Raw genomic sequence first — 15,220 nt, forward strand, 5'->3', positions numbered from 1 at the left:
ACAGGCTTGAACAAAGGAGTATTTCCAAAGTCTCCTATTGGAGACCTTGTTAAACCTTTTACATTTCTTGCTCACTTGTAGCGAACAATTTGAACAATGGTTTTGCATCCAGAAAACATATTATTATAGCTATTAGCTCTGCTTTTGTGGCAGATCACCAGGCTATTAACTGATATTAGTTATTGCCAACTAATTACTTTCTGCACAAAAAGCTGGTTTGATATTCAGTTAACTGCAAGTGTATTCTTACATTAATTTCAATAAATTGAACTGTGTTTTATCTTTTGAACGATCTAACAAAACATGAACGAAGAACATGCAACATCCTTGACACAATTAAGATGCATTTCATTTCCCGCAGATGGCGGATGGGTTTTCTTATTCAGAGAACTGGGTAAAAAAATGAACAAAAGGGGTGAAGCCAATGATGAGTTTAAAGGAAGATTTCAGACGCCTCTATTTCAAACTCATGAGCCAACCAATGGCACAGGGTACATTGACATGATACTGGAAAGATCAAGAGTGGCTTGTGCCTCATATTAGATGAAGTATTAATTTTAACATGATGAATATTCCATAACCAATATTCCATATCCATGGACCAAGATGTGAATGGCATGAGAACAGAACGCAGGCCTACTTTCCTTAACTCAGCTGTGGTGTAATTAACGCCCTTTGGTGAACAGTTTCACATGCTGTAACATTTATTTACAGCTGGATTCAGGCTTGTTTACTGTGCTTACTCTTGCAGTAACAGGGCCAAAAATGGGAGCTGAACCTACAACCTTCTGGTCGTAAACTCAATCCTCAAGCACTACAGCGTGGTGTTACTCAAACAAATCAATTCCAAAACCACGACAGGAGGTGTAAACCATAAAGGACTAATTGAACACACACACACACAAATTAATAATGCATTTCAGCAGCCTTTATTTATGTTTGCAAATTAAAATATAATAAATTAACATTTTCTTCTAAAAAATGTACAAAAATACTGTCAACCTTTCCTAGAAAGCTTCAACACAGTAGTATTGCCATATATCGCATTAAACTAAATAAGCACAGTGGTGTAAATCTGAAAACCAATGAGGAAGAGGAACCCTGTGACATGATCTTCTCTTGCTCTGTCAACATTCCACACCATTTACTGTCAATACATAAAAAGAGTGGGGGAGGGTGTGAAACACTCAGGGATGTGTATACATTTCCACTAACCATTCTGTCCTTTTAGAGACAGCACACATTTGAGCATGAAGAACGCGAACACGTCACCCCTCCTCCCACCATACTGGAGTTCCGAACTTAGAAATTCCAGTGACCTCCGTGAATCGTATATGAATGTTACCGAACCAAAACCAAGAGACTCATTCTGAGCAAGGGCATCAGTGATTACAGACAATACATTTCAGAGACTAGTTTCAGAGGGAGGGGGAAAAAAAACAACAACACCCATCTTGCAGTTTTCTTCCTTGGTAATCAGACAAATCATTTAACAGCACAGATATCTGGTAAATATATGGCCACTAAATTTTACAGTATATTATTGTCCGGAACAATTAACACAGTACTTGCCTACAAGCATCCACTTACATAATTTAGAATGATGCATTTATTTGAATTTTTATATTACTTAACCACTCTAATCCAATGTTTAAATGATGCAGGAAAATAAATATTTGAGCTAGCACAGCATTTCAACATTTCCTTTTCCTTTGAAAAGAACGCCACTTGATTATAGGCCTCCCCTGTTTATTTTCTTCATATTACAATGTTCTTAAATTAATTCATAATGCATAGCATAAACTTTGATAGCACGTATCCTTCTGACAAAACGTAATCCGCGATGGCAGTACAACCCAACAAGTCAAACACACCATCCTCCTTGTCACCAGTGGTGTGCAGTAAGTACTACTACATTTTACTGTAATAAATCGTTATTAAACACACGAGAGCTAAATCCCGTCACGAACGCGCTGCAGACGTATTCCATTTGATACACACTGTATGCAAATCAAACAAAACGAAGGAATGTTTTAGTAGTCCGTTTGAACAAAATGTAAAATAAGTCCACTTGGCGAGATTAACAACTCACTCGGCTTGGCTGCTGCTTACAAACAAAGTCTGTCATGAAATCGAACTCGTTTTGGCCCAACCACAGTTCTGGTAGTTCCTTTATGCGGTCCAATCCCATTTCTATGACTAAAGACATCAAGACCTCCTCGTCAATAAAATCCGTGTCAATGACGTTGGGGGGCAGTATTGCTGCAGGCACATGGTGCGCCGGTGGAGGCAAACTGGAGGTGCTGTGTTTTGGATTGCAGTCTCTGAACTGTTGTCCTGGTCCGTTTATCTGATGGTTCGCAGGATGCAACTCGGACATATAATGAATATGAGATTGATGCGTGTGGTGGGTGTAATACTGTGTGTTCAGCTTCTGCAACTGCATACTGGCAGCGAGCTGTCCTTGACTGTTGACTGCGGGTCCCACGTATTGAGAATTGTAGCGCACGGCGGGAGGCATGTTACCGCTCGGATGCCCCCCGCTTACATTCCCAGACCCCATAGAATGTCGGATTCCGTGATTCGAGTTCACATTGCCCCCGCCGTAGTGCAAATGATCTGCCATTAACCCGTTGTAGCCATGCTGCTGCTGCTGCTGTTGCTGCTGCTGCTGCTGATGGTGATGTGGATTTGAAAACTGACCCATTCCCATTCTCCGTGCAGGGTGGTGATGATGAAGACCATTTACAGCTTCGGGGAATCGTCCATGGTTCATAGCCATCATGCGGTCTGCCATTCCCCTATCTACAGCAAAATGAATAAAACGGCAACATTTCAATAGTTTGAATGCGCGCCGAACCCAACTCAACAGAACAGACGCACGGTTACGATAGTAACAATGCACGACACCGATTCCTAAGGAGGTTGTTTCAAAGTGGACTTTGCAGGTACGCCTCCCAAGTGTGTTACATTGTACCAACATGTTTAAACAGTTAACTGCATGCACCAAAAACACCAAGAACTAGACTTACTTCCCCCTGGGGCGATGAGGGAAAATCGCACATTCGTAAAATATACAGGAACATCTGCTTTTCAATGTCAGTGCCTCATACGCAAATAATAATACTAATTTGGAAGCTTTCACATAACAAATGCACACAAGTTACAGATTACAAGATCTTTACCTCCTCTTCTGAATCTCCGGACTGCGACGTACCGCTGTCACCACAAAGAAAGTAACGTTATTGATTCCAGTTACAGTGTGCAATGTGTTGTCCAAATCGCCAAGCACTGGTCACGACGAACAACAGGCTGGTATACTTTCGACCTCAGCCCCCAAAATAAAAAAGTGCTCATCGCGCTTTCGGCTAGTACTGATATGCAATCATGCAGGGGCGGAGCGAGCCAAACCTTGAATCGGAGGAGAGAAAACTCTGGATTCAGGATCGTAGGAAATGTGGAGCAGAGTCCTAGCGCCAAGCGTCCCTTATGTGGAGCAGCACCAAAGCGCATTACCTCATCGCTGCTAAATCTGTTCCGCTCAAGGAACGAGTGGGAAAACACGGTGCAATGTTTTCCAAAGTTTTTAAATATCAAAACAACAGGTGTTCAATTCATTGCACTTTTTATTGACACTGGTTTAACTACGTATACCGTTTACTTGTGTTCAAGCGAGGGCACTGGTCTATAATTATTTGCTCTCACAATTTGCAACATTTTTTATTCTTTCGATATTGCATTTTATATTCCCCCCACAATTCTCTTTCAATAGCTGAATAGATGGCTGTTGATACCATGCATGATTCGTGCTTATATTTAAATTGTGTTGCACCCTGTAACTTGCTCCATATGCATTCTGCGGAGTTCAACCGCAGCTCGGTTTGCAGCGCGTCTCAGCTCCACATTTTGCACGCGCCCAGCAGCAATCCACTTTGCAGACGTGCGCTCTGAGTAGTGCGCGCGACTGGTGGGTTGGCATCCAAGCTGAAGCAAAGAGGTGTCTCTGCTCTGTAAACAAACCTATTCACCCCACCCCAAAGGATGGCCATCGCGCTTAACAAGCAGACCCCCGCCCCCCGGCTCTTTTATGGGGTAGGAGTCCAGTTTCCCTTGACACTGAATTGTCCACACACCAGCCCCAACAGGGACTAACTGAAGCAGAAATAGGCTTCCAATTATTCAAGTCACATTATAAACACACACGTACACACCGGGATATAAAATAATTTCCTTAATGTTGATGTTAAGATCATTTTCCTGTAGGCTATACAGCACAATCTATGAAGCATATCAAGTAATACATTTAATATTATTTTCAGCCATGGCTTGTTGCCATTAATTTGAAATATATATACCACCATATTTGTCACAACATATTGACAACCATCCAGTTTTATTGTATTTTAATCTGCACAAGAAAACTATAAAATGTTCTCCAGTTGAATAAAATGTGATCAGGCACATGCATGGTAAAACGTAGGTAGCAGCTTTTAAATTCTTACTAAATAAATTAGGGGAAAAAACTGTCAACGTGTTTCAGTTAAGTTTTTCAGTTCAGTTTCAGTGTTTCAGTTCAATTAAGTTTTTTAATTTGGTGAGCAGGATTTCCAAGGGATCAACACAAAATATGATATTTGCATATAGCAGTTTATAAATACACGTTATACTTTGATTGAAATATATCTATACATAAACTTTAATTTTCATGCATGCATAATTTTTTTTCAGAACCTGACCTTTTCCTGTCCCCTCACAAAGAATTTGTTTTTGTAGCGATCCTCATGCAGCTTGACATAGTTCTTGAGCTCAATAGAATGCATTGTGAGAATTTTGAAAACAGCAGTCTTGTTGACTGAGAGTGAAGGGGAACTACGTGAGGGCACCCGTGGATAATACAGAGGATGAGGAGTGGGTCTCAGTGGAATGCATGGACTTTTTTTAAGTGAGCCATTCATTTAGAGAAAGAGGCGCTGGTCACTGGCGGCGGGGGGTGCATCGTGTGAAAAGTCCGGTGAGGTGGATTCTGGGATATCTCTGCAGGCAGTTTCCCCCGTCAGAGGCGTGAAACTGGAATGTGTCCTTATGGAGAAGATTTGCTGAAAGAAAGGAAACAAGGACTTGGATTGGAAATGAATGGAATGTTGTTGCTCCTCACAAAACCTAAAACTAAAGCAGCCATTGACCTCACTTAGTGGTTGCTTTACTTTCCCTGCAGTGAGCTGTCTCTCAGTTTTATCCATTTAAACTTGATCTGAGATGTCATTTATATAGCTAGATATGTATTGAGACAGGCCAGGTTATGCATTTGTCACATGGCTACTGGTTGAAGATGGTTGTAAATTTGCTTTTTAGGGTAAATCACACAGTTTTACTGATCACTCTTCTATTTTCTTGGGGAATAGTAGAGACGATCTGTATTACTTCTTTGATGATTTTGGAAATAAATACTTAGAAATGCACCCAAGGAAGATTTCGGATGCGGTTGCTTTCTCTATTTTGAGCTGGAGGAGCTCTCTCTCTCTCTCTCTCTCTCTCTCTCTATATATATATATATATATATATATATATACATGGAGTTAAAATGGAGGAAAGCGCATTGTCCATACCCTTTGACTTTTATGTTATAGGGAGGCTTTATTCTTGTCGGCTGTTCTGGGTTTTTTATGTGTAACATTCACTCAGAGGGAATCACTGGGTTCCTAAGTGGCAATGACACTGGACCACTAATTGGAATTGTAAGTCTTGATTTAGAATAATGAAATTGTCTATCTAATCTTTCCATTGTAGACTGTGAGTAGATGTCATCTGAATAGCTCCCTTTCATTGGTCCATTTAGAGCTTGCATAGTTCTTCCTAATTGGCTTGCAATTCTGTCTGATGTGTTCTTAGACCGTGACTTTAAGCTGGACTGACTTTGAGCACTGCAAGATTCTGATGTGAAAAGAAATGTTGCCATTCACCTTAGTGTACCTCTGTATCTTTGTAACTATTGTATATTCTAGTATTAATGTTGTATTATATTTCTTCTGTCTTATTTTTAACTATTATTGTACTTTTTCTTTACCTTTTCTGTTTCTGTTCTTGTCTATGTGTAAAAATAGAAAATGTAAAAAAGTATTAAAAAAATAAAGCACATCATATTTAGTACTTGGCTGCAAATCCTTTGCATCCAATAACTGCCTGAAGTCTGTAACTCACAGACAACTCCAGATGCTGGGTATCTTCCCCGGTGATGCTTTGTCAGGCCTGTACTGCAGCCATCTTAATTTCCTGTTTGTTTCAGGGGCTTTTGCCTTCGGTCTTGTCTTCAGCAAATTAAATCAATGTCCAGTTCGATTCAGGTTGGGTGTTTGAGCCAGTCAAGAGCATTCCACTTTTTTTCAGAAAAATTCCTTCTCTGTTTTAGCTAGATGTTTGGGGTCATTGTCCTGCTGCAAGGTGAAGCACTGTTCAATGAGTCCTAAGGCCTTGCTTTTCTTAACCGAGTTCAGATGGGATGGCACGGTATTCATTTGTGCTATTGAACCAGTTTTGTGGCATCAATGGACACACGCAGTCGTGGTGAAGAGAGCTCAGCCTATTTATGTCCTATGTTTTTGCACTGCTATGCGAATAGTTATACTTTAACTATTCATTTTCATTTATTACTGATTATGGGAGGTCTGAGACTGGAGAATGGAGGTCAAAAGGAACTAGCCAAGATCCAAAGCTGCCTCGCATCAGCTATCAAACATGGTGGTGGGGATGTTATGGTTCAGGCATGTATGGCTGCCCCCACTACTGGCTCACTTGTCAACATTGATGAACAACTGCTGATAGTAGCAGCAGAATTAAGTGCTCATCTTATTGGCTCATGCTCAAGCAAATACTTCCAAACTCATTGGATGGGTCTTCATCCTACTGCAAGACAACGGTCCCAAACGTACTGTTGAAGCAACAAAGGAGTTTTTCCAAATTAAAAACAGGGAAATTCTTGACTGGCTAATTGAACATGTGGCTCATATGCTAAAGAGAAAACTTTAGGCAACTAGCCCCGGAAACAAATAGCTGAGCATCACCAGAGAAGATACTCAGCACCTGGTGATGGGTCTATGGGTCACAGGCAAGTAGTCATTGCAAAGAATATTCAACAAAGTACTAAACATGGCTACTTTCCTTTACATAACATGTATATGTCACAGACATTATGGTGCCCTGAAATGGGTATAAAATGTATAAAAATGGGGGCAAGGGCCATGTATATATATATAAAAAAGTACTGTATATTCTACATGTATACACAAAGTGTATAAAATACCCTTTAACAAAAGCTGAAAATGTGCACTTTAGCCACATATAAATTGTTTTTTATTACAAGTCTAAAATTGTGGAGTACTGAGCCAAATTAAGAAAAAGTATGTCTTTGTCCTAAACATTATGTATATACATGGATCCCATGCTCTTCAAAACATTTTCTTAAAAAAAAATCTTAAAATTATAAAAAAATCCTCTTTTTAGAAGTATGTCTTGGATCTTTATTTTCTTTTTCAGTGTGCTGCCAAATGAATTTGATAGGACAGCGACGTTCCTTGACTGCTTAATCCCAATGTCAAGCTTGAATCAACCTTCTTAGGGAATCAGACTAATGAGCCTATAACTGCTAAGCCCCATGGATGAAGCCTATCACACATTTCTGTTGCAGAGAACCATGCTGTGCTTTTGGTCACTTTGTTTTAAGGGGAAAAAAAAGAAAGAAAGAAAGAAGAAGAAATGTGCTTTATTAAACAAGAAATGATTGTTCGTGATTTTGAAGTCATATTTAACACCCTGTCTCCGCTGGAAAAAAAAATAGAGAGAAAGAAGTGTGAAAATAAAACACTTTCTTAAATCTACAGTGGTGTGAAATTGTATTAATCTCCGAGCGGAGCGACTCCGTTTATATTTACTGCCTAAGCGGTGTAACCAAGCAGGAAACCCAGAGGGGCCATTATGGTTTCATAGAATCAGAGAGTGCCGCTTTCCACCCTCTAATAAATCACTGAAAGGGGGTGTGAGGAGCTTTACTCTCGCAATCCTATTACTGAAACTAAAAAAATAAATAAAATAAATAAATAAAAATGCGGTTTATATGGCAAAAACAGAAGTGGACTAGTGATGGGTGGCATTTTGAAGCCCCATTGCCAATGAAGATCACTTTCCTTGGCTTGCTTGCTATAAGGTGTATGCATACTTACGCACCTAGCCAGCACTAAACTTGCTTCATCAAAAGCCAGTGTAGTCCCTGAAATAAGAAGTGAGCTTTGTAGACGTGGCAGATATTATCTTTCAAAATTCAAGGGATAACACCAAATCATGTTGAGACACTATGCTGTAACCATAATTTGGTCAACAACTGCAGGCAACTTATACATTTAATTTAATCGACAGTTGAAGGTAGTTCGCAGTTATGTTGCAGTTGTACAAGCATTACATATGCTGTTTGAAATGTTCAATTGAACATCCAAAGAGAATAATGAACAACTAAGCTGGGGAATGTTTTTGAAATTATGACAAAAGTGCATATTGACAGATCTGTTCGAAGTAGTACAATAGTTAATTATGGGAGGCACAATGTTCCACTGAATTTCATGTATGGTTTACATAGGAGGATCCATGTATGTCATTTGGCATTGTGTGCAACACTCACCTCTGAGCATTAATTGGGTACAAGCTCAGCTGAGAATGTACTTCTAAAGGTTACTTTCCTGTAGAGAGATGCATTTTTAAAAATGGAATGTATGTAACTGTCTCTCTCCCTCTCTCCCCCCCCTCTCTCTCCCTCTCTCACACACACACACACACACACATACACAATACACATATAGACATCTTATATTGATTAAGTATTGTCTTACATTGTTATTGAAGTGCTATGTCAATCGGTGCAATCAGTATTGCTAACCATCTACATGGGTTTTTCCACAAATCCCATACATTCTGTATTATCCTGTAGCTCCAGGTTTACGCCATGTTTCTTCGGATAGTTTTCGAAGCCACTTGACACTCCTGTCTCGCTACAGGCCAAACGAGCAGGATGACGATGATGACTCATGGCTAAAACATGTGCCTTCTCACATACCTTCAGTGCAGAAATACGAGTCTACAGACTACCGGCTTTCAAGCATGTGCAGAAGCACCACTTATAAATATCTGCGCCACAGTCCCTCTTACACAGCAGTGTTTTCGCCAGTGTTTAGGATCTTGTTCCGCAACCCCCCTTTCCTAACAGTCATGTTCCACAAAGCACAGGCCTTAAAAACATGGGAATGGACTTGTTTGTGTTTGTGTCACATGGGGCCCTGGTCAGTGGCGTCAGCAGAATAAACAGTGATCCAGGCGGTAATGCTATAAACAGTTTTCCTTGCCGGTGTACCTTCAGTAATCTGAGGTTAAACAGTAACTTTGCGAATGAGGCAGATGGCACTTAGGCTGTGTGTGTGTGTGTTACTTATCTTGTTTTCTCTCACCTTTTCCGTCTCTCTCCCGTTTTTGCAGAAGCTGCAGCACTTGTTACTGAAATGGTGGCTCTATCTGAATTTTTTTTTTTTTGACACGTGTCAGTACAGCCGGCTTATAAATTTAACATTTATAAGCCAAATATTTGATTCGACTTGAAAGATCCAGTTCATGCACAATAGAGAGGATTATTGTAATTCTCGTTTTTCTGTTTCTGTGAAATCTATTGTCACGGTTGTGTGATTTATTTTACCTAAAGCTACTCAAATGTACAATGTTTTCTTTAGACCAAGGGAATATGAATCAGAACATACAATATAAGATGTAGCCTTCAATGCGGAGGACCGCTGTTTTGTACTTGGAAAGATGAAAAGAAAAGCAATAACTACTTTAAAAAAGAAAAGACACCTTTTGTCACTCTGGAAAAAGTACAATTTGAATTAAATGTGAGGACATTCAGCCAGCTTTTGTCAGACCGCAGATAAACATGCCCATCTCAAAATAGTTATAGCAAGAAAAAAAGCTGGTTTAAGTCATGTCCTGTCAACTCCAATTTAACAGAGAACTCCAGCGTTAGACAGATCTTTTTGAGCCTGAGGCGAAAGAGTTTTCATTGTGATTAAACCAAAATGTACACAAAGAAGCGTTTGAGCTTTTGTGACTTCCAAAGAGACACACTTACTTGAAAACACACCTAATAATCCTGCTTAGATGAGTGCTACAAACCATAAATGAAAGTTCTTTCACATGCGGAATTAAAATTCCATTTTATCGCCTCTTGATGCATCACTTAGGTGTGAAACTAGGTGCAAATAATTTGTCTGGTTTCAAACTGGTTAAATGCGAAATAATCCTTGCCATTTTCTTCAACAGTTCGACTGCAACAAAGTTGCAACATACAACATATGCTGCTCAGCATCATACAATTCCAACAAGCTTATTTGCCTACATATGGGAAAGCCAAAGCCACAAAACAGAGAAACTGCAACCCAAATCACGCCTGTGTGAAGGCTCATTGTCATGTGTGGGCAAGCATAACCTTGCACGACCATATAAAACCACCTAGCAACCAAAAGTAAACGTCAGGAACTGCAGCTAGCCTAATTAGCACACACTTGGAGATATCCTTGTTTATTTTCTAAACAGCATAAATTAAATAAAAAACATTCTTAAAATGTCTACAGCCTATTAGCATCATTTGGCTTAAAGGCTCCAGCAGTGACTTATTTCATTAAATGCAAATCTTTTATGGTAACACATCAGCATTATTTAAACTACTGAAATGTGTTCAACATGTAGGCCTAGCTGTGCCTTTTTTTATTCATAGATCTCTTGATGGATCTCAAATACAACTCATCACCTACTACCAGACTCTGGACTCTACATTGCTTCCACCTCTGAATTAATTTGCAAATCCTGTTCACGGGGATAGGGCTTGAATACAAATGCCTCTGATTCCCCTTTTCTGCATTAGCTTGCATTCTCAGCAGGAAAGGATAACCATTTTAAATTCTGGTGGTACGTACAGGTCTTCTGAGGACCAAAATTCATCAAGGTGATGGTCAATCACTGCAATGTTACATTCAAGTCCTCATCAACAGAGTAGAGATCACACACTTAATGATCAGCTATGAGATCTTAGAGTTATAGTACCACTCCTGGTCTTTTAGTAGAACAAGAGACAAAAAAAGTTAACACTGGATGCTGTGTGTTTAACAGTTAAATCAAGCGTCAGTCATACTTGTTGAAAGTGTAACAATTTTAATGATGAAGTCACTTTCAAGGTGCATCAGTAGAGTATATAAATTTAGTTTCTTGTGTGAATGTGGGCAGCAGAAGACTTGAGAAGCTCAACTGGTAATCCCAAATTGTAAAGAAGAATGAATAAAATTTTGCGAAAAGCTATTGATCTTGTAGCATGTTAGGTGTGTGAGTGTTGACAATTGCACTTTCCTAATAAAAATGTGTCTTGATATTAACACTTTACAATCATATAAAATCTGCTCCTGGATCGGTGGATTAAAAAAAAAAACCCGTCTTATTTCTGTTACAACCCATCACTGAAATGTCCCTAAGAAAACTACGGCGAGGTGCAATCTACAATGCCAGGGAGGTGACAGAGATGTGATCAATCCTTTTACAACGTAGCTGTTTGAGTCCATTTATTGAGTAATCTCTAGAAACCACCGACATTCTTTATTAAGAGAAACCGTGCTCCTCTGGGTCTTTCGCGGATGCCCTATGGTGCTAGCCGTTAGCCAAGCGATAATATGACCGTCACTGAGTTCAGGACATCATGCACAGCCTAATTATTAGTTGTTTATGCATTCAAAGTGGAAACAGGAAACCCAGTGGAAAGCCTTTGACTGTTTGACATCTCATCAGAGGAGCTACACCGATCCCATGTTCATTAAGTCGACTGCCGATGGTTTTTTAAATTGGTTTCGGCATAGATAACTTTGAATCACATGAAATTACCGCTGGCTTAAAAAAAAAAAAAAAGTATAACCATGGGAAATAATTATTTTAACACCATGATTGTTACTTATCAAACCGACAGCTATGCGTTCTGGATGCTTAAAGAGAGGTTAAGTAATGCATGCAATGTGACAGGGAGAGAGCACAATCTGTGACTCGCTTTAGATTTAGACCCAGTGTTTGACGTGAAGCAGTTTCAGTGTGCTCCCGGAGGAACTGCCCGCAATTCAATAATAGCACTGTGGTCCCCCAGGCCCTCTTGTTTGAAAACCATGGTTATGATCTGATTTTATAATCTCCAACATGCTAGCAGCAAGCAGGAGGAAAGCGTTAAGGATATGCATCATGGATGCAAATTGTATATGCTAACCTCCTCCCAGAGCATTTCATGCTGGTAGCAATTTTACGCAGACGGGAGGCATTCTCAGGGAAACGCTCTTATTGATGTTGTCTTTCTGTTTCTTCTTTTGGATTGCATTCAAACTCCTCTGCTTCATAAACATGTACACTGTTGAACCTTAAGGGACAAACATTCATCTGAAATCTCATCTGAGCTCCAGGTTTATTGATGTTTCATTCCATTAACTTTACTGTTGACTAATCTGACAGCAGATGACACATTTTAGAAAAACACAATGTTATTTACACAGCATGTTATTTTTGAGCTGGAGGAGCTCTCTCTCTCTCTCTCTCTCTCTCTCTCTCTCTCTCTCTCTCTCTCTCTCTCTCTCTCTCTCTCTCTTTTTTGCGCCAAGGCCGCAAAAATATCAACTACCGAGTGAAACCACCTTGGCCCTTCGTCGGAATCACGATTCCTACGTTGATCTTTTAACGCAGTTTTACATTTCGGGGGGAGAAGTTCGTTCTGACGAGCCCCCCCACCCCACCCCCCACCACCCCGCACCTCCCAGCCGGGTCTCTCTGGCCCCCGCCACATGAGCCGGGCGCTTAGGAGAGGCAGGCGGGGTCACGAGGGTGAGGAGCAGCAGGAATGCGCGCATGTGGCCACAACACTGGCCCTCTCTCAGCAGGGCGCTGCTACAGACCGCTCTCCTAATTTGTTTCATTATGCAAAAGGCAGGATGTTTACAGACCAGAAAGCCAATTTTCTCAAAAGGAGCAATAAATCATATAGTTTTTTTTTGGGTTATTTATTTTTTTTAAAAGCCTTGCCGTTGAGGGAAGAAGTTTGGAACGGGTGAATCGGGAGAAACGTGCCAGTGCTCTCCAGATTGCATTAATCATTTACTTTGGTCTTGTGTTTGAGTGGTTGGCTCAAAATGTTTGTTTTTCTCCTCCTCATTGCTGCGGAGTCATACAGATTAATTCTGTGGGAAAATATGACATTTTCCACTTGATGCCATGTCTCATCACAAAACTGAGGAAACTGGATCGCATCTCTTTATTCTAATGAGCATTGTCATACTCTTATTCATTTGCAGTTGGTTGCTCTAGTATGCTACAAAAACATAATTGTGTGAGTGAATATTGAGCTGCCATTTATGTTATTGTTTTCTTGGTATTCTGAAAAAAATATTCTTCTACCTTTCTTTGTGCCATTTCATTTTCTCTGCAAGCTACTTGCAAATGTGCACAAAGGTTTGTTTTTACCACTGGGTTAAAATAAAATAAAACTGTTTGAATACCTATTTGAAGCCCAAAAATTGTTTTGGTACAAATGACAAAAGTATATGAGGTAAGGGAAGGGTTAAAATGAGCTGTAGGTGCTCCAGAGACTCAGGGTTCCTGTTTATTTGGTCAAGGTGTTTACATTATGACTTGGTGTGAAACCACCATCCATGACTAATGTTGTTACTTGCCATTGGCTAGGAAGGATGATAGTTCTTGGGGGAAACCTTTCACTCAGTTTGTTGTTGAACCAACTGGTTAGTTTTGGTGGTTTGATCATTTTTTTATGGAACAAAATGGCTGTCATACTGACTGGAGTATATGCAGCTTGCCTTGTGATGGTGGAATTCCACTACATACTCAGGTTTGACATTTTGATTCACACTAGTATATCATAACCGTAGGGTCAATACTGGAATGCCACATGGTAGAGAGAATTGCAGAGCAATCTGTGTGAGTGAAACATTTTTTAGACACTAGAAGACATGCATACATGTGCCCCCCCCCCACCATAAATACAAATACTTAAATACATTCCCCCCATGAGTCCTGAAACCCACTCTAACTGATATAATTGCCAATGGATTAGTCAAGAGATTAATATCATTATTATAATTATTACACTTACCCAGCCAATCTGGTACTTACTTCATATGTAGTAGAGCATGGCTGCTCAATACTGTTCCTGGAGATCTACCATCCTGTAGGTTTTCCCTCCAGCCCTAACAAAACACATCTCATTCAACTGTTTGAGACATTATTGACCTGCTAATTAGTAGAATGAAGTGTGCCAAATTAGACTGAAGAGAGATTATTGACAGATGCGTGCATCATGATCCATAAACAAGAGACAACCTGTGCCTTGTAAATTATTTGTGCACTGATACACAAATGTATTCATACATATTTTCCCTTCCCATTCTCAAATGTAAAATTGGCTTTTGAAGTGTTGAATCTGTATTTGCGGATCAAGTGACACGTGTATTCAGTGATTTTGTGAGTTTACATTTAAAATTTAAAAAAAAATTAAAATCTCTGAGCCACTCCTGTCTGTCACTCTGACTCTCAATTTGCACAGTTCAGTGGTTCACTGGTCAGCTGATCCTTTTATTGTCTCTAAGGCCTGTCTTGTATGTCCTTTTGTATTGGTTCAGTCTCTTAAGAACAGTAGTATTAGTGAGAGATGGCTGGGATTTAGCTAAGCTAAACAGAGATGCTAGTGCTAGTATATTATTTGCCACGCAAATAGTTGTACTGTTGATTTAATTTAAACCCCTTCACACATGGAATTCACAGTATTGCTGGGTTCAGATATCTCGGGTCTGCAGTGGTTTTCCCCATTCAGGCATAGGTCTTCTATATGGAGTAATTCCACTTCAAATCTGTTTGTATATGACATGACCATTCTGGATGAGATGTCTACCCGAAGCAATGCAGGACAGTTAATGTTAACGTCACATTAAGTCATCTTCAAAACAGCCTGAAACTAAATAATAGTTTTGACAGAGATGTAAATCTTACCTTAGAATGATGGCCCATCAATGAAGCTAATTTTTATTTTATTTATCAAGCCTATTTTTCATTTTAGCCAGCTAGCTACCTTTCACCTTTGTTTATCTATCCAGTCATCGCTAATAAC

General features: G+C 39.8%; 1 protein-coding gene across 1 annotated transcript; it reads right to left on the reverse strand.

Moving 5' to 3' along the window:
• Positions 1-906: 906 nt before the first annotated feature.
• cited2 (Cbp/p300-interacting transactivator, with Glu/Asp-rich carboxy-terminal domain, 2) lies at positions 907-3,410 on the reverse strand. Its single transcript, XM_035424224.1, has 2 exons — positions 3,186-3,410; positions 907-2,805 (listed from the first exon to the last, which is right to left on the reverse strand). Exon 2 carries the CDS (start codon positions 2,795-2,797, stop codon positions 2,081-2,083), a length of 717 nt encoding a protein of 238 aa, XP_035280115.1. The 5' UTR covers positions 2,798-2,805; positions 3,186-3,410; the 3' UTR covers positions 907-2,080.
• Between the last annotated feature and the right edge of the window lie 11,810 nt (positions 3,411-15,220).

This window comes from Anguilla anguilla, chromosome 6 (assembly GCF_013347855.1).
Source record: "Anguilla anguilla isolate fAngAng1 chromosome 6, fAngAng1.pri, whole genome shotgun sequence".
Taxonomy (NCBI): Eukaryota; Metazoa; Chordata; class Actinopteri; order Anguilliformes; family Anguillidae; genus Anguilla; species Anguilla anguilla.

Coding starts and splice junctions, on each gene's coding strand:
- cited2 (XM_035424224.1), bottom strand. CDS start 2,797: ATGGCAGACCGCATGATGGCTATGAACCATGGACGATTCCCCGAAGCT.